General features: G+C 46.5%; 1 protein-coding gene across 2 annotated transcripts in view; it reads left to right on the top strand.

Moving 5' to 3' along the window:
• The window catches only part of LOC139232473 (prostaglandin G/H synthase 1-like), a 101,510-nt gene that overhangs the window by 41,961 nt on the left and 35,043 nt on the right, over nucleotides 1–24,506 (top strand). For both annotated transcript variants that reach the window (XM_070862720.1, XM_070862721.1), the window contains 3 exons: nucleotides 3,215–3,358; nucleotides 18,754–18,935; nucleotides 21,981–22,064. In XM_070862720.1, the coding sequence (XP_070718821.1) occupies nucleotides 3,215–3,358; nucleotides 18,754–18,935; nucleotides 21,981–22,064 (410 nt within the window). The remainder of the gene's footprint in view (nucleotides 1–3,214; nucleotides 3,359–18,753; nucleotides 18,936–21,980; nucleotides 22,065–24,506) is intronic.

The following is a 24,506-nucleotide window of genomic DNA, read 5'->3' as shown; positions in this document are numbered from 1 at the left end:
AAATGATACTTAAAGGGTTGACAGTGAATAGGCAATGGCAAACAATTAAAGACCACCAGAATGAACTTCAACAATTGTACATCCCTGTCTGGAGTAAAAATAAAAAGGGTAAGGTGGCTCAACCGTGGCTAACAAGGGAAATTAGGGATAGTGTTAAATCCAAGGAAGAGGCATATAAATTGGCCAGAAAAAGAAGCAAACCTGAGGACTGGGAGAAATTTAGAATTCAGCAGAGGAGGACAAAAGGTTTAATTAGGAGGAGGAAAAATAGAGTATGAGAGGAAGCTTGCCGAGAACATAAAAACTGACTGCAAAAGCTTCTATAGATATGTGAAGAGAAAAAGATTAGTGAAGACAAACGTAGGTCCCTTGCAGTCAGAATCAGGTGAATTTATAATGGAGAACAAAGAAATGGCAGACCAGTTGAACAAATACATTGGTTCTGTCTATACGAAGGAAGACACAAATAACCTTCTGGAAATACTAGGGGACCGAGGATCTAGTGAGAAGGAGGAACTGAAGGAAATCCTTACTAGGCAGGAAATTGTGTTAGGGAAATTGATGGGATTGAAAGCTGATAAATCCCCAGGGCCTGATAGTCTGTATGCTATAGAGTACTTAAGGAAGTGGCCCTAGAAATAGTGGATGCGTTGGTGATCATTTTCCAACAGTCAATCGACTCTGGATCAGTTCCTATGGATTGGAGGGTAGCCAATGTAATACCACTTTTTAAAAAAGGAGAGAGAGAGAAAACGCGTAATTATAAACCGGTTAGCCTGACATCAGTAGTGGGGATAATGTTGGAATCAATTATTAAAGATGAAATAGCAGCGCATTTGGAAAGCAGTGACAGGATCGGTCCAAGTCAGCATGGATTTATGAAAGGGAAATCATGTTTGACAAATCTTCTGGAATTTTTTGAGGATGTAACTAGTAGAGTGGACAAGGGAGAACCAGTGGATGTGGTGTATTTGGACTTTCAAAAGGCTTTTGACAAGGTCCCACATAAGAGATTGGTGTGCAAAGTTAAAGCACATGGTATTGGGGGTAATGTACTGATCTGGATAGAGAACTTGTTGCCAGACAGGAAGCAGAGAGTCGGGATAAATGGGTCCTTTTCAGAATGACAGGCAATGACTAGTGGGCTCAGTGCTGGGACCCCAGCTATTTCAATATAATTAATGATTTAGATGAAGGAATTGAGTGTAATATTTCCAAGTTTGCAGATGACACTAAGCTGGGTGGTGGTGTGAGCTGTGAGGAGGACGCTAAGAGGCTGCAGGGTGACTTGGACAGGTTAGTGAGTGGGCAAAGGCATGGCAGATGTAGTATAATGTGGATAAATGTGAGGTTATCCACTTTTTGGGGCAAAAAGACGAAGGCAGAATAGTATCTGAATGGCGGCAGATTAGGAAAAGGGGAGGTGCAATGAGACCTGGGTATCATGGTTCATCAGTCATTGAAAGTTGGCATGCATGTACAGCAGGCGGTGAAGAAGGCAAATAGTATGTTGGCCTGCATAGCTAGGGGATTTGAGTATAGCAGCAGGGAGGTCTTACTGCAATTGTACAGGGCCTTGGTGAAGCCTCACCTGGAATATTGTGTTCAGTTTTGGTCTCCTAATCTGAGGAAGGACGTTCTTGCTATTGAGGGAATGCAGCGAAGGTTTGCCAGACTGATTCCCGGGATAGCAGGACTGACATATGAGGAGAGACTGGATCAACTGGGCCTGTATTCACTGGAGTTTAGAAGGATGAGAGGGGATCTCATAGAAACATATAAAATTCTGACGGGACTGGATAGGTTAGATGCACGAAGAATGTTCCCGATGTTGGGGAAGTTCAGAACCAGGGGACACAGTGTAAGGATAATGGGTAAGCAATTTAGAACTGAGATGAGGAGAAACTTCTTCACTCAGAGAGTTGATAACCTGTGGAATTCTCTACCGCAGAGAGTTATTGATGTCAATTCATTGGATATATTCAAGGGAGAGTTAGATATGGCCCTTACGGCGGAAGGAATCAAGGGGTATGGAGAGAAAGTAGGAAAGGGGTACTGAGGTGAATAATCAGCCATGATCTCATTGAATGGTGGTGCAGGATCGAAGGGCAGAATGGCCTACTCCGGCACCTATTTTCTATGTTTCTATGTTTCTATTCGCACTCCAGCTCAATGACTCTGAGCCGGAGAGATTTGAGATGGAGACTTCTCCTGCAGTCGTGTTTGCTCGGGACAATCTCGCTATCCACAGACTCCCACATACTGCAGTCCAGACACACAACCTGCCCGGCCATATCTTAGTCTAGCCTTATTTTATTAATTTAATTAGTTAAAGTCTTTATTCAATGATTATTTATAGTTATAGCAATTAGTTTAAGTAGTTAAGCTATAATTTTGATACAGTACTTTATAGATTCCCACACCTAGTTTAAATTACAGTCCTGGTTCAGTGAGAAAAGAGAGAAAACAAACCTTAACACTCACCAACCAATCACCTACCTGTTGTCATTTTTTTTTTGGAAATCGTCAAGGGTTCCACTGCCGCTGATACCTCCTTCAATTTGGTCCTTCCCCGAATTCCCACTCTTTCTAAATTCTCAAATAAGACACTCTGTGCAGATCACTCTGTGCTTCTGCAGACCTGTTTACTTTCATACTATTGCAGCCTCACCCAAGGTACAAGTGGCGACTCAGCTTCCCTACTCTCAGTGATTAGCACCGATTCACAACAAACCGTTACAGCTGACTGGCAGGTAACTGCCACTGATAGGCCGCTTCTGTCAGCTACAGTTTTTAAAGTTCAAGGTTTAAATCAAAATGTTGAACTAAATTTCAATTTTTACAGCTTCTACTTACCAATACTTAACCAGAGTGATTTATTTGGGAATTTCTGGTTAAGTGCACTCCAGTTCAGACACTCTGTGCACATTTTGATCCAATGTGTTTGGATGTTGTAGAGTCAGATCAAAAGGGAAAACTTCTGTTCTTAATATTTTTTAAGAAACAAAATGGTTGATAAGAAAAGAAATGTGGAAAATTATGAATAAGGTGCATTTGAAAAACAGAAAAGTCTAGTTTTTTTCCTGTGAGAACTGGATACAAAATGATTGATTTGTTAACACCTAAACCAACAGTCAATCAGCAGAAATAAAATTCAAGACATTAAATTATCTCTTACCAAAATAACTAATAGCAATATCTCTTCTTTCAACAGTACGGGCAAATATAATCCCGAGTCCTCCAACCTACAACTCTGACTCTACTTATCTTTCTTGGGAGGGATATTCCAACATAAGTTACCTGACTCGATTACTTCCACCCGTACCAAAGGACTGTCCAACCCCCACCGGAACACGAGGTAAGAACAGAGATGCAAGTTGAACTGCTACTTTACCCATTTAACCTTCACTCTGTCGATTGAACATGGAGCCACCCAGCCTGAACAGATAGCGTGTGTGATTTAATTAAACAAAATTAATTTGTCATGTTGTGAGGAGCACAAGGAGAACCCTAGTATTTCAGCAGAGAAATAAAGGGAGAAATAAAATAGGAAAGATCCACCTGGTCGTGTCTTATACACTTCTTCCGAACCAGTTACGGAAAGGCATTGGAGGTGCTTTAAATTGTGCAGAGCCTGTGGGGAACCTGTTCTCCCGGCTTTTCCGACCTCGGAGCCCCCTCGTGCCTCCATCCTCGTAACCCCCGCCCCACAACCCGCCTTCCCCATGGAAATTCAGCCCTCTGTATCAACCATGTCAAATGTCATTATCATTTTAGACACCTTGATTAAATCATCCCTCAATCTTTTAAACTCAAGGTACTGCAACCCAGGTTTATGCAACCCGTCCTCATAATTTAACCCTTTAAGCCCTGGTATCATTCTGGTGAATCCGCACTGTATAGCTTTCCTGAGGTTCAGGTGCCCAAAACTGGCGCATTACTTCAGGAGAGTTGTGTCCAACTGAAGCATCATTCCCCCTCTGTGTATTCCAATCCATTTGTGATAAAGGCCAACAGTCCATGAGCCTTTTTGAGATGACCGTCATCTCATCACTTTCAATATCAAAACAATGTGGAGAAACAATTAGAAATCAAACACAATCTTGAGATACGTAGCCAAAACAATGGAATATAAACGGTAGACTTTGTGCAGCTCTCCGATGGATTCAGAGCTTTGCTGGTGTCGGGTGTTTTGTGTACCCCGTGTCTCTCTGACTCTCCCTTGAGTCGACACATGCTTTAAACTCCCTGGTTCGGGTTGTTTCCCTTTGGATGGCAGGAGCTTTTGCCAATAGTTCCTGCCGAGCCTGTCGATTAGCGGGTAATCCCACACAGGTAATCCCGTATTTACTGAGGCGTACGAAAGCATGGGCCTTACGCTAAACATCAGTAAGACAAAGGTCCTCCACCAGCCTGTCCTCGCCGCACAGCACTGTCCCCCAGTCATCAAGATCCATGGCGCGGCCCTGGACAAAGTGGACCACTTCCAATATCTCAGGAGCCTCCTATCAACAAGAGCAGGCATCGATGACAAGATCCAACACTGCTTCCAGTGCCCCATTGCAGCCTTTGGCCGCCTGATCAAAAGAGTGTTTGAAGACCAGGCCCTCAAAACTGCCACCAAGCTCATGGTTTACAGGGCTGTAATAATACCCTCCTGTATGGCTCGAAACATGGACCACGTACAGTAGATACCTCAAGTCGCTGGAGAAATACCACCAACGATATCTCTGCAAGATCCTACAAATTCTCTGGGAGGACAGACGCACCAACATTAGCGTCTTCGACCAGGCCAACATCCCCAGCATCGAAGCACTGACCTCACTTGATCAGCTCCACTAGGCAGGCCAGATAGTTCGTATGCCAGACACGAGACTCCCAAAGCAAGCACTCTACTCGGAACTCCTTCATGGCAAGCCAGCCAAAGGTGGGCAGAGGAAACGTTACAAGGACTCCCTCAAAGCCTCCCTGATAAAGTGCAAAATCCCCACCGAGACCTGGGAGCCCCTGGCCAAAGACCGCTCTAAGTGGAGGAAGTGCATCCGGGAGGGCACTGAGTGTCTCGAGTATCGTCGTCGAGAGCATGCAGAAATCAAGTGCAGGCAGCAGAAGGAGCATGCGGCAAACCAGTCCCAACCACCCTTTCCCTCACTTGTGACAGGGACTGTGGCTCCCGTATTGGACTGCTCAGCCACCTAAGGACTCATGTTAAGAGTGGAAGCAAGTCTTCCTCGATTCCGAGGGACTGCCTACGATGATGATGAATCCCACAGAGAGAGAGAGAGAAAGACCAAGGTCAGATAGATGTTTTCCTATGCCTGATGCGTAGCGTCCCCAGCGGGATTACAGTGTAACCCGGCCGTGAGCGGATGCCACCCGGTTGGTCTTCCGAATTATACCGCAAACCACGAGCCCCACAACCCCCAAGTTCGGACACAAGGAGTTACTATGGATAGATTATAATTGACTCAGACAAAATGAAACGGTTCAGGTTGGTCAAAGATAAATTCCTTTTATTACACTCACAAAACGACAACCCCTACTCACTTGTAGCTTAAAGAGTAAGTGACTGTGGACACTAGCTTAAAACCTTAGACTAAATACCCGCCGAACCAACCTCCTTCCCAGAATCTAAGCCCAGATAATGGAAACCCTTCTAACTAAACCCCTCTCCCAGTTCGGTCAGAACCCACACTTGGAAGCCTCCTCACACACACACGTCTTAGCCTGCATCTTGGACACTTGCAGTTCCTCAGCAGCCAAACACGCTGGCAGAGCTGTATGCTGGATGTAATTACCAGCCCTTGTTGTTGATTCATGCGGTCCCAGGTCCGTTCGACTCTAAAGACAAAACTGTGCCTAACAGAGACATGTGATGAGGCCTAGAGAGTTACGTTCAGGCGGTACAGCGAGGCACTCACATCGGGCATTCCTGGAGAGCTGACAGACACTTAGAGATGCGGGGAACCCCGTTCCAGATGGTGAAGGAAAGTAAGCCTTTGAATTCCCCAAAGTTCAGCAGATTTATACCCCGTATAATACACAAAACTGGCTGGGCGATTCCTGGTTACCATGGTTGCAGAGATGCTAGTTGGTCTTCCTGGTGACGCCTCTGTCCTGGATTGGTCATCTCGATGAACACAATGGTAGCCCAATTTTTGTAAATGAGCAGTTCTCGAAGTGCTAACTGTTTGTTGAGCTCTTGACTGCTCCTTCATTGAAAGAGTCCAGAGGTGTTACATTTGGCCTGCAAACCGTATTGTCCATCCAGACATTCCGGCCCCATGGACAAAAGGTGGTTTTCTACAAATCACACAAAGTTCAAAATGAAAAGGCCTTTCATGACATCAGTGTTGGAACTGGTCCCATGGCAACCGAAAAGCCAGACAATTCCTGCTACTATACTTCACAGAAATCAAAAATCAGTCCTTTTTAAAGTCCAAATTCCATTTTGAAACGCAGCCTATGTGCGTCTCCATTTTAAAAGTCTAAAAATCCTCCGGCCCATACGCACACTGATGTTGGCACCGGTCAAATCCTACACTGGACAGGAGTGCAGATTGCAAAAATAGCCGTAAACCATTACCTACCTACCTGTGACCTGCAGTCTTATCCAACGAGGTTCTGGACCAGGAGTGCAGCTTTGCAAAATTTCATTCTAAATCTATGGAGAATATGTTGAGGCTCTATGATACACTGGTCAGGCCTCACTTGAAGTACTGTGACATTCTAGTCGCCCTAATTAAATAGCGACGTACCTGGACAGTAGAGGGTGTAGAAAAGAGTAATAAAAATAATCCCATGAGGAATTGTGAGGAAATATTACCAAAACTTAATGGCCCGGATTTTGCGATAGGAATAATGGTGAGGCTAATAGCTATCACCGTTGTTATACTGTGATAGCATAATCGGACAGCAACTTGCGACATCCACACATCCGCAGCTATACACAGAAATCAGGAAGCTGCTGTCAGAGGTACCCTGCTCCTCCACAGCGTGTGCTATTGCAGTCCTCGCCGATAGAACCGGCACTGAAATCAATGCAATGGCAAGAAGTTGGGGTATTTACCCACTGGTTGCCCAGTAGTTCCAGACTAGTTCCCCACTAAAGGTGCCAGAAAATGTTAGGCCTTGTGTATTCAGAAGTAAATGTTTAATGGCACAAATGTGATCATTACTGCCAAACAACCTCTCTATCCCTGAAAATGTAATTTTACAAATGTGTAGTCTCATTCCTTGAGAAGTTAATTAGTGTTGGAGATTTTTTTAAAAATCAAAATCCCATCTGTCTTTCCCAATCTTTATTTCACTTTCTGTACATGATTTAAATTAAATTTATATTTCCTGCTTTACACTTCCTGGTTTACATTCTGCGGCCATGATTTTGCCTATGGAGGCGGGAGCGGGGTCCCAACCCGTGGCCGGCTCCATCCCGTTCTGTAGAAGTGACTGGGCTTGTTAAGCCCGTCCAGTGAGTTTTCCGGTGAATTAAAAGGAAGCGGGTCTAATGACATCATTTGATGAGGTGTCATCAGTCGGTTTCCTTAAAGGGACCATGGGAAAATTTATTTTGACAGTTGTATTCTCAGTATTCTGCAGCATTGAGCTGCTGCAAACACTGACAAGCGCTGCACAGGGAGTCACAGCATGCAGGGAGGTTCTCTTCCCTTCAAATCCCCAGGAGACCAACGCAACCTGGTTGCACATTGTACAGAAGGGCACAAGCAGGGATAGCGTCAGGAGGACCTGGCTGCAGTGGCGCAAACCTTTCAACGATCTCAGTAGATCACGAAACATTACTACAAAGCCACACTCAACCTCATCCTGCTGTGCCACTCATCATATCCCCATCACTCTGCCTTCCCTACCCTACTACTGCACATCCTTACTCACACCAACAAACCTTGCACCTCCACCCATCCCTCTCTATCTACATTATCACATCCCCATCTCACTAGCCACCCCTCACACTCATCCCCATCCTTGTGCAAGTATCCCAACTAACAACACACATGGATTAGCACTTGACTGTTTTCGCCAATGTTCATGTAAATTTTCTGTTAATGTGTTGTCAAACATTGAAATCTTTATTTTCACCACTTTGCGTTCTTGGACAACTTTGGAGGTGACTTAGTGAGTTGCAGTGAATGGTGAGACATAAGGGTGCTGATGAGTGTGAAAGGAATGGCTTGGGCATTGTAGGGATGCTTTATGGTGTCAGTTGGGGTGGCGCCAACCTGGCACATCATGTGGCAGCCAGGGTGTACATAAGAACATAAGAAATAGGAGCACGAATAGGCCATTTGGCCCCTCGAGCCTGCTCCGTCAAGCGTCAAGGGAAATAAATCTAGCCATGGTGAGGCCATCCCTGGCGTCCCGGGCACCAATGTGGTCGGGTGCTGATGCCGTGTGTCCTGTGCAGCATCAGGTGATTGTGGAGAAGGTTGGTGTTGTTGTTGGTGCTGCTGGTGTGCCTGGTGATGCTGGTGTTGGGGCTGATCATGGTGGGATTCTGAGATAGGTGAGATAGTGTCAATCAACGCAAATTTGACAGCTGACCCTCCTCCAATCCCATCCTCTGAGCTCCGGCAAAAGTCCGGCATGCGGGTCTTAGTGAGGCTTCTTCAATCTGATTGGTTGAAGAGCCTCACTCTTTCTTGGCCTGCTCACAGATCCCACATTTGTACTGTCGACAGCGCCGTGCTGAATCAAACACCGGATTAGAGCAAGTCTCCATTCAAAAGTGGCGAAAACTCTGTGGCAGCTGTTGATGTACTGAATGGTGAGCGCCGTTCCTTCGCCACTGACTGCAAAATCCGGGCCATTATGTGCTGTATAGCAACAGGATTAATAGCGCCTCAATGATTTGAAGAAAGATAAAGTGAACCCAGATCCAATTTAATATTAATCAGACTATTAGAACAAGAGGACATAAATTTAAATTAGTGAAATGCAAATTTGCGACCGATGGTCGTAAAAAGGTTTTGACTAAAAAGGTGCTACAGGACTTCAGGTTGCATTTGGATGCTGGGCAAAACTGAAATAACAGAGCGATGTACTCAATTTGGTCGAACTTTCAACTTTGGTGAGGGCATATAATAGGCGAGAATGACTAATGCAGGGATGAAAAAGGAAATCAAGGTTTACACTGAATGAAAACAAATACATTGGCAAAAAATTAATGACAATTACAGAAAGTAAAATGTGGCACATTATTACAAAAACAATATTTAATGCATGAGCTCACAATGGGACAATTCGTACTATCTGGTTTTAGTTTGTTGAGGCATTTTGACCGTGTGAAAAGCACATGTTTGGCCGCCTGTTGTACACGCTGCTCAACTTTCCTGAAAGGAGATCTGGTGTGAGGCCCGTTGAGGCCTGGAGTCTGGAGGGGAAAGGGCTCTGCTGCCAGCAAAGTATTGTTTGGCCCATCATCATCATCATCATAGGCAGTCCTTCGGAATCGAGGAGGACTTGCTTCCACTCCCAAAGTGAGTTCTTTGATGGCTGAACAGTCCGGTACGAGAGCCACAGACCCTGTTACAAGTGGGACAGATATTCGTCGGGGGAAGGGGTCGGTGGGGCTGGTTTGCCACGCGCTGCCTGTGCCTGGCCTCTTCATGCTCTTTGCTTCGAGCCTCAAAGAGCTCTACGCCCTCCCGGATGGACTTTCTCCACCTCGGGCAGTCTGCGGCCAGGGTCTCCCAGGTGTCAGTGGTGATGTCGCACTTTACCAGGGCGGCTTTGAGGGTGTTCTTTATAACATTTCCGCTGTCCTCCTTTGGCTCATTTACCATGAAGGAGCTCCGCATAAAGCATTTGCTGAGGGAGTCTCGTATCTGGCATGCATACTGTTTGGGCCAGAGGGGCCTGGAGTCACTTCAGGCAGAGTGGCTGTGGGCGACACTGCCTTCAGGCAGGTGAACAGGGGCTGTGTCACTGAAGCCCCACTGCAGACTTGCTGAGTGGAGAGAGGCCATTAAAAAGACAGCAGAGAGACAGATTACAAAGAGGCAAAAGAGAAAAGCGGTACAAAGCCGTCATGAAGTAGTAAGAATGGAATCGGTATCTATCTCGAACAACACACAAGAATTTTTTTTAAAAACCTTGGTTTCACTAAACAGCAAATAAACACACACATTTGAAGAGCTATACTGTCTTTTTACTGACCTCCCCTCCACCTATGTAATTATCCATTCAGAAACTTGAGAGAGAAGAGAGACAATGTACTGCACGGCACCAGCCAAAGGTGCCAGCTGGTGTGAGAATGAAAGGAGCAGGTTTCCCAGTGATTTGCCCTCCAGCTTTCGAGCTTGGCTGACACTGTGTGCAAATCATGGCTCAAGTCCAAAGCCTATCCTGCCAGATTGTATGGTGCAGCGGCCTGTACGTCACGGCACTGTGCGTCATCTTGCGCTTGCCGTTGATTTGCTATTCGTACAAAGACCCGTTGGCTGAGAGTCATAATGCAATCGAATGCTGTGACGTTCAGATACAGGCTCAAGAGAAGCAATCGGGCTCAAACCGGAAAAAAAACACAAGTAATACTCCATTAGAAGAAAAGTCACAATCCTACTTTGATCATAAATCATCATCATTGGCAGTCCCTCAAAATCAAGGAAGACTTGCTTCCACTTTAAAAGTGAGTTCTCAGGCGGCTGTACAGTCCAATACGGGAATTACAGTCTCTGTCAGAGTGGGACAGACAGTCGTTGAAGGAAAGAGTGGGGGGGGGGGGGGGGAGTCTGGTTTGCCGCACGCTCCTTCCGCTGTCTGCGCTTGTTTTCTGCACGTTCTCGGTGATGAGACTCGAGGTGCTCAGCGCCCTCCCAGATGTTCTTCCTCCACTTAGGGCGGTCTTTGGCCAGGGACTCCCAGGTGTCAGTGGGGATGTTGCACTTTATCAGGGAGGCTTTGAGGGTGTCCTTGAAACTTTTCCTCTGCCTACCTTGGGCTCGCTTGCCATGTAGGAGTTCCAAGTAGAGCGCTTGATTTGGGGATCTCGTGTCGGGCAGGCGGATGATGTGGCCTGCCCAACGGAGCTGGTCGAGTGTGGTCAGTGCTTCGATGCTGGGGATGTTGGCCTGAGCAAGAACACTGACGTTGGTGCATCTATCCTCCCAGTGGATTTGCAGGATCTTGTGGAGACAGCGCTGGTGGTATCTCTCCAGCGTTTTGAGGTGTCTACTGTATGTGGTCCACGTCTCTGAGCCATATAAGAGGGCGGGTATCACTACTGCCCTTTAAACCATAAGCTTGGTGCCAGATTTGAGGTCCTGGTCTTCAAATACTCTCTTCCTCAGGCAACCGAAGGCTGCGCTGGCGCACTGAAAGCAGCGTTGGACCTCGTCATCGGTGTCTGCCCTTGCTGATAGTAGGCTCCCAAGGTATAGAAAATGGTCCACGTTATCCAAGTCCACAGCGTGGATTTTGATGACCGGGTGGCAGTGCTGTGTGGTGGGGTCAGATTGGTGGAGGATCTTTGTCTTACAGATGTTTAGTGTAAGGCCCATGCTTTCGTACACTCGGTGAAGATGTAGATGATGGCTTGGACTTCAGCCTCAATATGTGCAGATGCAAGCATCGTCCGCGTACTGTAGTTCGATGACAGAAGATGGGAGTGTCATGTATCTTACATTATATATAACTGTATCCTAACATGTTATACATGACTGTAATAAGATATGACCTGTAACCACCAGCATACCTTACCACCAGGAGTGCACTTGCAAGAGAAAGGTATATAAGGAGAGAGCTCAGGCAAGTGCAGCATTCCAGAGCTGTGAAATAAAGGTGCAGGTCCAGAGTGACCTTGACTTCACTGCATGCCTCGTGTGAATCTGTACTGAGGGGACAGGACTTTACACTGGCGACGAGTTATGGGATTACAGAATCCACAGAATGGCGAATAACGGATCAGATGAAAAGTACAATGCGGGAGACAATTGGGAGGACGTTATAGAAAGGCTCCAGCAAAGCTTTGTAACCAAAGACTGGTTAGGTGACGATAAGGCAGACAAGAGAAGAGCCCATCTCTTGACCAGCTGTGGCTCGAAAACATACGCTTTAATGAAGGATCTGTTGGCACCCGAGAAACCGGCAAGCAAGTCGTTTGAAGAATTGAGCACACTGGTAAGAGACCACCTGAAGCCAGTGAGTAGCCTACACATGGCCTGACATAGGATCTACAACCACAGACGCTGTGTGGGCCAGAGCATACCCAACTTCTTGGCGGAATTTCGGAGGTTGGCTAGTTTATGTGAGTTCTCCGATGAACTGAGGAGATAAATGCTGAGAGACTTTTTCATTGAAGGAATAGGCCACGCAGACACATTCCGAAAGCTCATAGAGACCAAGCACCTGACCTTAGAGGCAGCAGCACTGGTTGCACAGACATTCTTGGCAGGGAAAAAAGAAACGAGGTTGATTTACAATGCAGGTACGACAACTAACGAAATATCGGATCAAGAAGTTCACAGCACTAAACAAGCTGCTACCCCCAAACACAGACAAAACCGGGAGAACAGGCTCTCAACAGCAGGCAGAAGCCATCAAGGGCCACAGGAACGGCCGTTCACACCTCATCAACCCACAATGTGAGCAATCAACTACAAACTGAGAGAAGCTCAAGAGAGATCAGCCAGGCGTAGCTCATTCTTTGGGAACACTTTGAACAATGGAACAGGTCTGTGCTGGAGGTGTGGGGGTGGGCACTTGTCAAGGGGATGTCAATTTCAGCAGGCTGTTTGCAGAAAGTGAAAATACAGGGCATTTGGCCCGCATATGCAAAAAAAATGGCAGCTCGGCTGGTATACGAATCGGATGGGTTGGAAAGCGGACCAGAAAATGGTGGGGACAGTACCTGGGACACCGATGTACAGCGGGTCAACACGATCAATACAGCTGCTCCTACAACAGGACGCCTCCTATAATGATGAGGGTCCTACTCAACGGGATATCTGTCAACATGGAGCTGGATACGGGATCGAGTCAATCTCTCATGGGCGCTCAACAATTTGAACTGTGGCCGCATAAAAGAGACAGACCAAAACTCACAAGGGTCGACACCAAACTAAGGACCTATACCAAAGAAATCGTACCAGTCCTCGGCAGCGCCATGCTCTCTGTCACACACAAAGGGACAGTGAACCGACTTCCCCTGTGGATTGTCCCCGGAGACCCCCCAGCACTGCTGGGGAGAAGCTGGCTGGCAAAACTAAACTGGAAATGGGATGATGTCCATGCCATGTCATTAGAGGAACGGACCTTCTGCTCAACAGTTGTCAAGCGATTTGAACATCTCTTTCAGCCAGGTGTGGGCACTTTCAAAGGGGCCAAAGTCAAAATCTACATCACACAGGATGCTAGACCGGTCCATCACAAGGCCAGAGCTGTACCCTATGTGATGAGGGAAAAGATTGAACACGAACTAGACAGGCTTCTGCAGGAAGGCATTATATCACCTGTGGAATTTAGCGACTGGGCAGGTCCCATCGTCCCAGTCATGAAGCCTGATGGATCCGTACGAATCTGTGGGGACTACAAATCTACCATAAACAGAATCTCCCGACAGGTCCAGTACCCGCTGCCCAGAGCGGAGGACTTATTTGCCACATTGGCTGGAGGTAAACTTTTCTCAAAATTAGACCTCACATCTGCGTATATGACACAAGAATTGACCGAGGAATCCAAGCTACTCACCACCATCAACACACATTGAGGCCTTTTCATGTACAATCGATGCCCATTCGGCATCAGGTCGGCAGCTGCCATATTCCAGCGCAACATGGAGAGTCTGCTCAAGTCCATCCCGGAGACAGTTGTATTTCAAGACGACATACTTATCACGGGCAGGGACACCGACTCCCATCTCCGTAACTTGGAGGAAGTACTAAAGCGGTTGGATCAGGTAGGCCTACGAGTCAAGAAATCCAAGTGCCTGTTTCTCACACCCGAGGTTGAATTTTTGGGCAGAAGGATTGCCGCTGATGGAATCCACCCAACAGAGTCCAAAACAGAAGCAATTCGCCTGGCACCCAGGCCTCGGAACGTCTCAGAACTGCGCACCTTTCTCGGGCTACTCAATTACTTTGGGAACTTTATGCAGAACTTAAGCACGCTGCTGGAGCCTCTCCACGTGCTACTCAGGAAGGGGTGTGATTGGTTTTGGGGGAACGCCCAGGAACGCGCCTTCAATAAGGAACGCAACCTTCTGTGTTCCAACAGTGTTTTGACTTTCTTTGATCCAGGTAAAAAGCTAGTTCTCACATGCGATGCGTCAGCATATGGGGTTGGGTGCGTTTTACAACATGTCAATAGTGCGGGCAAATTACAACCCATAGCTTATGCCTCCAGGTCACTTTCACGGGCGGAGCGCGGGTACGGAATGGTAGAGAAGGAGGCGCTCGCTTGCGTGTATGGTGTCAAAAAGATGCACCAATACCTTTTCGGGGCCAAGTTCGCGTTAGAAACTGACCACAAGCCCCTCATGTCCCTCCTATCCGAGAGCAAGGCAATAAACGGCAACGCCAGGCGAATTCAACGGTGGCCACTCATGCTGGCGTCCTACGACTATACCATAAGGCACAGACAAGGCACAGACAACTGTGCCGACGCGCTCAGCAGGCTACCCCTGGCGACCACGGGAGGGTCTGACGAACAGGACTGTGAGATAGTCATGGCAATCAATGCCTTTGAGTCCACAGGTTCGCCCATGACGGCTCGCCAAATCAGAGCCTAGACGGCCAGTGACCCCACGTTATCCTTAGTAAAAAGATGTGTCCTAACCGATGACTGGGCAGAGGCTCGTGATGCCTGCCCCGAGGAATTAAAACCCTTTCACAGGCACATGCATGAGCTATCACTACAAGCAGACTGCCTGATGTGGGGCAGCCGAGTAGTCATGCCTCTGCGAGGCAGAGAGGCATTTGTCCGGGAGCTCCACCGCGAGCACCCGGGGATCGTTCTCATGAAGGCCATAGCCAGATCCTACGTCTGGTGGTCTGGTATTGACGCGGACTTGGAGCTCTGCGTCCGAAGGTGCACCATTTGTGCCCAACTCAGCTATGCCCCCAGGGAGGCTCCACTGAGCCCCTGGCCCTGCCTATCAAACCGTGGTCGCGGGTGCACGTAGACTATGTGGGCCCATTCATGCGCAAAATGTTCCTCGTAGTTGTAGATGCATTTTCAAAGTGGATCGAATGCACCATTTTAAACTCGAGCACAAACTCCACCACTGTGGAGAGCCTCGCAACCATGTTTGCAACGCACGGAATCCCTGACATATTGGTCAGTGACAATGGTCCGTGCTTCACCAGCGCAGAATTCCAAGACTTTACAATTGACCACGGCATAAATCACGTCAAGACGGCACCGTTCAAGCCGGCCTCCAACGGCCAGGCAGAGAGAGCAGTGCAAATCATTAAACATGGCATGCTTAAAATCCAAGGTCCCACGCTGCAGGGTCGCCTGTCACGATTGCTGCTAGCATACAGATCTCGTCCGCACTCATTGACTGGGATCCCCCCCGTGCAACTGTTGATGAAAAGGACTTTAAAAACAAGGCTCTCATTAATCCTCCCAGACATGCACGAAATCGTTCAGGCAAAGAGCCGTAAGCTGACTGAGTACCATGACAGAAATTCGAGGGGGAGATGGAATGAGATAGGGGACAAAGTGTTTGTACTAAACTATGGCAGGGTTCCCAAATGGCTTGCAGGGACAGTAACGGGCAAGGAAGGAAACAGGCTGTTGGTAGTACAAATGGACAATGGCAAAACCTGCCGGGGGCATGTCGACCAAGTCAAAAGCAGATTTACCAACAACACTGTGGAACCAGAGGCAGACTACAATGTGGAACTCGCATCACACCTGGTGGACAGACAGAAGGAACAACCTTAGGAAAGGGCAATCCCAACAGACAGCCCAGGCGAGTCAACAACAATCACACCAATCGAAACAGACAGCCCAGACGAGATGCCAGCAACCACACCCAAAGAAAAACAGACACCAAGGCAAACAACTGAACCACAACTCAGACGCTCCACACGAGAGCGTAGACCACCTGAGAGACTGAACCTATAAAGACAATAAGACCTTGGGGGAGGGTGATGTCATGTATCTTACATTATTATATATAACTGTATCCTAACATGCTATACATGACTGTAATAAGATATGACCTGTAACCACCAGCATACCTTACCACCAGGGGTGCACTTGCAAGAGAGAGGTATATAAGGAGAGAGCTCAGGCAAGTGCAACATTCCAGAGCTGTGAAATAAAGGTGCAGGTCCAGAGTGACCTTGACTTCACTACATGCCTCGTGTGAATCTGTACTGAGGGGACAGGACTTTACAGGGACGGTCTTGGATCTAGCCTGGAGGTTGAACATGTTTCCATTGGTTCTATAGTTTAGTTCCACTTGTTGAGTATGTGGTTGAGCATTGCAGCAAAGAAGGTCGAGAAGAGAATTGGTGCGATGACGCAGCCCTGCTTGACCCTGGTCTGGATGTGGATTGGCTCTGTGGTGGATCACTTGGTCAGGATCACGGCTTGCATGTCGTCATGGAGCAGGCGGACGATGGCGATAAACCTTTGGGGGCAGCCGAAACGGAAGAGGACGCTCCATAGTCCCTCGTGATTGACAGTGTCAAAGGCCTTTGTGAGGTCAAAGAAGGCCATGTACAAGGGTTGGTGCTGTTCCCTGCATTTCTCTTGTAGTTGTCGCATGGTGAAGATCCTGTCTATTGTACCCCTTAGTGGACGAATCCGCATTGTGACTCTGGGAGGAGCTCCTCAGCCACAGGGAGAAGGTGATTGAGGAGGATTCGAGCAATGACTTTCCCAGTGGCCGACAGCAGGGAGATTCCTCTGTAGTTACCGCAGTCGGACTTGTCCCCATTTTGAAAATGGTGATGATTACGGCATCTCTGAGATCTCCCGGCATGCTCTCCTCCTTCCAGATAAGAGAGATGAGGTCATGCATTCGTGCCAATAGTGCCTCTCCGCCATACTTTAGTGCCTCAGCGAGGATTCCATCTGCTCTTGATGCCTTGTTGCTCCAGTGATAACAGCCTCAAATAAAGAGAGAGCAAAGGAACTGAAATATTACAGCAATCCAAATAGGCAGAGGCCAGATTGAGGGCTTCAGCGAAGTAGTAACGGGAATGGCTGGAACAGGTGGTGAGTATTGTGTAACTCTATTGAAAACAACATTCAAACAATAGATTGAGAGTTTGTCACCGTCTTTGATGACTATACAAATCTTGTTTTCTACCCGCTATAACGTGTGATTATTCACTCAATTGTGTCCAGTGACTTGTTGACTTCATGAGGAAACCGTGAAATTTCAAGCAGGGCTCTTTAAGTAAATTTCATAAATATTCCAGAAATAATTTTTCTCTCTCACCCTGTTCCTGTGCATTCTCCAGCCGCATACAAACCACATGTTAAACATCAACTTTTTTCTATTGACTGGGGGCAGTTATCCCTACAACTATTTTGTTGCATCTGTAAATCAAAACATAAATCAAATGCCCCCTTATTGAAGGGGCACTAAAACCGACAATTTCAACAAATTAAACTTTAGACAGTCAACTTAAATCAAATTAAAATTTGGTTGCCGGGGATGATGATACACTCCAGTCCCTCCGGAGCCTACCTCTCTCAGAATGCCGCGAGCGTACCAGTGGACACCGCATGCTCCATCTCCATGGACACGCTGACTCGGATGTAACCGCGGAAGAGAGGCAGGCAGTCGGGTTGCAGTTATCCCTACAAGGCATGTCTGCGTTGAGGGAAATAATAGGCCTGAAATATGGTTTGACAACATTTCTGCAACGTATGTAAGCTCTCTTGACCACGAATGCCGGGATACAGGTTTACACTCACAACTATTCACTTTTGGGTCCTCATTGCACTGGGAGGAATGCTAAGCAGAGGCTCAGCACTTTCCTCTGGCAAGCGTGCGAAAGCTAGAAGAACAGACTGTCTTTCTGCACCCTCTAGTAGCTGGCTGAAGAACTACATTAAAGGTGGCTTGGAAGGTGGCCTCCATTGTATGTTCTTGCCAAGGAAAGTGCATGGAATGGTGTGACTTGCATTGTAATACGCAGTCTGTGAATTCCACAATGCAGCTTAGAATGTTGCATTTGCATCATAAAGCAAACAGGCTCAAATAAATCGTATTTACGTCGAGAACATTGGACACTTGCTGAAAGCAAGGCCACAAATTAATGAAAGGGATTTCAAACAAGCAGAGCATGGGTACTTTATAACCATTATCTGAATCATGCTAAAACATTGGAACCTGAAAGATAAATAATTGCAGAGTAATGGAAAAAGGGCGGGTAAGTGGGAGTAGCTGAAGTGCTCTTGCAGAGAACCGGCATGGGCTCGATGGGCTGAATGGCCTCCTACTGTGCTGTAACCGTTCTATGATTCTACTCTATGGTTATTGTGTTAAAATTCTCAAGTGTATCTTCTATTTTGTAATAATCTATGCTGTCCATGTTATGGAGGGGATGCATTGGTTTGGCCTATTCATGTGTTGCTAACGATTGCCAGCCTGTTTCATGTCACTGATTTGTAGCATTGAAGGATTAATGATTTTGACGTCACTACTGAAAGCTTATCAAGTAATAGCTTGCAATTGATTACAGGGAGATTCTACAACAGTGTATATTAGGATAATAATGGACAATGTGTGAAGGCTACATGAATAACCAAGTTTTCTGTGCAACTTTACAGGGTACAAGACACTTCCTGATGCAAAAGAGTTAGCCAATGAGTTTCTGTTGAGGAGAAAGTTCATTCCTGATCCTCAGGGAACAAACTTGATGTTTGCTTTCTTTGCTCAGCACTTTACTCACCAGTTTTTCAGGACAGATCTCAAAAGGGGCCCAGGATTTACCAAAGCTCTTGGTCACGGGGTAAGCAACACAATTTAAAGGTATTACGTAACCATCTGACCATAGCCATTATAGTAACCATCCGTTTGTAAAACTGAGGTTTGAAATAATGGTTTTTGTGTTAGCTCCTCACATTGTTACGTGTATGTTTTCTCTCTCGGGATGTTACTTGGAGGATTCCTGATTATTCCAAAGTGAAATTCATATTCTTCTAAGAAGGTTGGTGGAACTTTCAGAACTTTTTGTTGATGGCAAGAGCCCGTTTGTATTTTTTTTGTCCTTTTCAATCCACAACATATTCCAGGAGAATGTTGTTCAAAACAGTTAACACAAAGCATCCTGCCATTACAGAGAGTGACTAGATATGAAAAGGATTCAGAACTGAGGTAAAGGTCCTGCAAGAAATCTCCAATATTTATTTAAGACCAAAGACCAAAGGCAAACTATCAATGTACTAAGACCAAAGACACAGTGGAGCATATCAATGCTTAGAATGACTAACACGCAGGCATTTTCACATTATCCCTTTACACAGGACCTCTATATGCTTTGACAGAGTACAACTTAAAGAAAGAAAATAAATACTTGGATTTATATAGCGCCTTTCACGACCACCGGCGTCTCAAAGCACTTTACAACCAATGAAGTAATATAAGAGTGTAGTCACTGTTGTAATGTAGGAAACGCCAATTTGCACACAGCAAGCTCCCACACAGAGCAATGTGATAATGACCAGATAATCTGTTATGTTGATTGGGGGATAAATATTGGCCAGGACACCAGGGATAACTCCCCTGCGCTTCTTCGAAATAGTGCCATGGGATCGTTTACACTCACCTGAGAGAGCAGACGGGGACTCAGTTTAACATCTCATTTGAAAGACAACACCTCCGACAGTGCAGTGCTCCCTCAGCATTGCACTGAAGTGTCAGCCTAGATTTATGTGCTCAGGTCTCTGGAGTGGGACTTGAACCGACAAATTTCTGATTCAGAGGCGAGAGTGCTACCCACCGAGCCACAGCTGACACTAAATAGCACCTAAAGCAAAGCCTCAATATCTTGACTAATTTACAAATCGAACAAGCTGACCTGTGTGTCATGTACAACTGGACTTTAGTAGCCATTTTGAAATTTAGTTGGCAAAATTTCTTGTTTTTGAAATTGTTCAGGCCTTGCATTGATTCCATGGGATGAGTGGTGCACTCCCAAATCCCACTTCCCACTGGATGGAAATGGCCACGTGAAAATTTACCCCATTATTTGTTGGCTCTTACTGGGTTTTACCAGAATCCTAACATTGTCATTTTTTTCACCTTTTTGTCTTTCTGAGCCGTTGCATTTAGCTGAGTGCAGTGAGTGTTGATGGATACATTATCCCTCTCTTAGACATTATGGGCTGTATTTTCAGCTTTGATGATTTCGGGGCGGTAATGGTGGCGGGGCGGTAAAGTTAGCGCCCGGGAACAGTTTGTGCCTCAGTCAGTAACATTGGGCAGCTGGGCGGTGAGTCAGGGGGTGCAGTGCTAAGGGAGGCGTTGTACACCTCTCTCGGGGCGTTAGGATGGGAAACTCCCGAGCTGGAGAGCCTGGTCGGGAGCACTCCCAGAGACGCCTGGGGAGGAAAAAAAAAACCTTAAATAAAATCCACAAAAACATTCCCAAAACATTGCCTATGCCACCACAACACAAATCGCAATAAAAATTAAAAGAAAAAACATTGACACTTACCTTAGGAGTCCATTACTCACCTCTCCGCGGTCGGTATCGTTGCACTGCCTGATTTCCCAGGCATTCATTGCGCGGCACGTTTTGGGGCCTATGGGTCGGGCAAGAACATAAGAACATAAGAAATAGGAACAGGAGTAGGCCATACAGCCCCTTGAGCCTGCTCTGCCATTCAATAAGATCATGGCTGATCCGATCATGCAGCACACCAGCCCAGCTCTAGTTTTGGTGCAGTTTTGGTTTCCATATTGATGAAAGGATATACTTACTTTGGAGGCAGTTCAGAGAAGGTTCACTAGGTTGATCCCGGGGATGAGGGGTTGACTTATGAGGAAAAGTTGAATAGGTTGGGCCTCTACTCATTGGAATTCAGAAGAATGAGAGGCGATCTTATCGAAACGTATAAGATTATGAGGGGACTTGACAAGGTGGATACAGAGAGGATGTTTCCACTGGTGGGGGAGACGAGAACTAGAGGGCATTATCTTAGAATAAGGGGCCGCCCATTTAAAATAGAGATGAGGAGAAATTTCTTCTCTCAGAGGGTTGTAAATCTGTGGAATTTGCTGCCTCAGACAGCAGTGGAAGCTGGGACATTAAGACAGAAATAGACAGTTTCTTAAACGATAAGGGCATAAGTGGTTATGGGGAGCGGGCAGGGAAGTGGAGCTGAGTCCATGATCGGATCAGCCATGATCTTATTGAATGGCGGAGCAGGCTCGAGGGGCCGCATGGCCTACTCCTGTTCCTATTTCTTATGTTCTTATGTTCCAGGCAGTGCTGCTCCACATCGCCACAAAACCAGATGCGAGGATCGCTGCGGGGCGCTGGGGCCCGAGCCCCCGGACGGAACACCTCACTGTCACCATTGCCGCTGCTCTGGGGCGAAGAACGGAGCGAAGAGGAGCTGAAAATCCGCCCCAAGATGCTTTATTACAAACAATCTCAACATAGCCAACGGGTCGAATTGATTATTCTAGGTTGAGTGAATGAGGCATGAAAGGGATCCGCCATTCACACTCTGAGGTTATTTTACATGATAAAAATAGAATCTCTGGGCCGATCTGTCACTTGGAAAGCACGTTGAGCAGGCTTTTTACAATCTAATCACACGCATCATTTCTATAAATGGTCGTGAAAGCATAAACATTGACCAACAGCACTTAAAATTCACCCAAAACTATTAGCACCAGAAAATTAAAGAAAACAACTGAAATGGCTTGCTTTTGAACAATTGTTATATGGAGAAAGTTGCTGAAGAAACGTAGTTTATTGGGTGAGTTTGAGTGATATTGATTAAGAAACACTGGCCGAAAGTTAAACTGCTTTAATTTTACCCAGGTGGATTTGACCCATATTTACGGAGACTCTCTGGAACGACAACATCATCTGAGGCTTTTCAAGGATGGGAAACTCAAATATCAGGTAACTTACACAAAACCTTGGTTGGATTTTATCCAAATTACGACTATCGGGACTTTTTGCTGTGGAGCTGATTCATCACCAGAATGGAAAATTCTAAATTAGCTGCGATTGGGTGGTCTAATGCATGGGAGCATCAGTGCCTGGAGTCATGGTGTTAGCGTTAGTGTTTTCTTAGAAGAATCACTCAACACTCAGGGTCGGTTCCAATGCTGAAGCAGCTTTTATTACGCTCAGCGGGAAGGAAAAACTCAGGACCGTATCCAGGTTTCTCTTCACAGAACAAAGGATTACATGCACCTTTATATGTTTCACAACAGTTACAAAACATTTTACTACAGCTACACAGCCCATCACGGCTGGACACAAGCCAATCACAATGATTATAGATTACATATAGGTTATTTTAACCCAATAGAATTCCCCTTATGTCTCAGGAACCATGTGTTCGTCTTTTGTCAGCTTGGGCTGATTGATGGCTTTATAGGTTCTCTCCCTAGTTCTTTCATCTGGGAGAAATAATTGGTATATAGCCTTGTTTACAGCAAATGGTTTCCCTCTTATCTTTCTTCCTGAAATAATTGGTTTCATGGCCTTGTTCACAGGAGATGGTTTCCTTCTTATCTCTGTCTTCCCAGGCATTCCTACAGTGGGCCTCACAGGGTTATTGCTCGGTCAGTGAACGTTCAACAGTTCACAGTTTGACTACCTGATTTCCCATAATGCCTGGGCAGCCATTTTATGTGTGTGTCCATTTAAGCTTATGTGAGTTCTAAATATCCAGCAGGTGCCTAATGCCTAAGTCTATATATATCTTTCGACTCTCTACAACAATTCCCCCTTTCGGTAAAGGGACTAGTCCTAGTCCCCTTTTAACCGAAATACTGCCTTTATCTGATATTTGTGCACGGCCCGGTATTCCTTGCCTCAACGTGATGGCCAGTCACGCGGTTTCAGGAGTTCCGGTTGCTTAAATCAAATTAACAAAGGCTAGCTCCTCCCGTCCCCTTATCAAACAGGCCTGTTTAATATCCAGGGAACGGTGATTGGTCCGTTTCCGCCGTTTGTGGCGCCTGCATACCTGGCAGGCCATCACGCCCCATGTTATTGCTAAGATTAATTGTATTCCGACCAGTGTGTGTGAAATAATTCGGATCCATGGGTGGATGTTCACATTTATTCCCCAGTCCCAGACCTTTCTCCACCAACTCTGACTTTGTAAGTCTACCTCGGTATCTTCTTTGATTTTAGTTTGTAGCTGGTGATAGAGTTTTACAGATTGACCCACTCTGAGCCTCAACTCCCGTAATACTTCGGTTAGATGTGGGATAGGGACCTGCTCTGGCTCGTCATAATCCTGCAAATGATCATGGAGCTGATCAGTTACTTCAATAACTTCGGACTTCCGGCGCCTAACCTGGGTGATATGCGCTTGCCCGATCGCGACAGGTCGTAGTGGTGTAAAGCAAAAGTTTGGCTGCGGTATAGGGCACTGCAGGTCATTATACTGGTATGAACGCTCAGTAGTAGAGACGCAGTATCTTCCCCTCCCTCCGTAGCCTGCCCTCGCGAAGTGCATGTGTGCGGGCACTATTTCTAGTACACACCCGTTGGTTCGGTTAAACCCGCACTCGTCTAGTTCCCCTCGGCCCACCGGGTGAGGGCGTACTGTGATTTCCCCCCTTTGCTTGCAATCTGCTAGGGAAATCCCAGTAAGTATGTTGTTTCGACGAACGGCAGAGGTGGTGGTTAGGTAGTAGCGTATGGAGACATTTTCCCGTATTACTCCGATATTCTCCAGTTGGTATAAGGGGAACGGCCCTGAGTCCGGCGTTGCTATGGGGATCAACAGGACTATCCCTATCCCGGTAGTCCTACCCATCTGGCAATCTGGAATTGCGGGGTATACTCGGGTCAGTCCCTTCAGAGTACAATTATCCAGTGTCCCCCTTTGGTTCGCCAACTGAGCCAAATGTGAACTGTCTATCCAATCGGGTACTTCCCCGCGTTGGATCTGGTCGAGGTTGTGGCGGATCTGTCCCACCATCCACAGACCATAAGCATGACAGAGTTGCCCCTGTCTTTGCTTTATTGTATCTTCTTGTTCTCTATCAATGAGGTGATTGATGGTTTTAGCGTGAGCTTCCAGGACTGAGATGCCATCCAACTGGATTTCGGCACCCTCCTTTCCTAGGTTGGCCTGGTCTTCCTGGTTTTGCTCCACCCTCTCCAATAACCCCTTCATCACCCCTTTAAGCTGTTCTACCCTCTCATTTAGCCCTTGTATGTCTATCGAGTTCACTACGGAGGTTCCTGTATTGAAAATGGTAGCAACATCATTTACTATTTCCCTCTTCACCCTGGGTGCTAACCCCTGTCCCCGGAACTTACTGGCACCCATTGCATCGGCAGCCTGCTGCATTACGACTTTACTTAATACATTGT

Source organism: Pristiophorus japonicus, chromosome 20 (assembly GCF_044704955.1).
Source record: "Pristiophorus japonicus isolate sPriJap1 chromosome 20, sPriJap1.hap1, whole genome shotgun sequence".
Classification (NCBI taxonomy): Eukaryota; Metazoa; Chordata; class Chondrichthyes; family Pristiophoridae; genus Pristiophorus; species Pristiophorus japonicus.
Note: the sequence above shows the minus strand (reverse complement) of the source record. Positions and strands in the feature narration are given on the sequence as shown.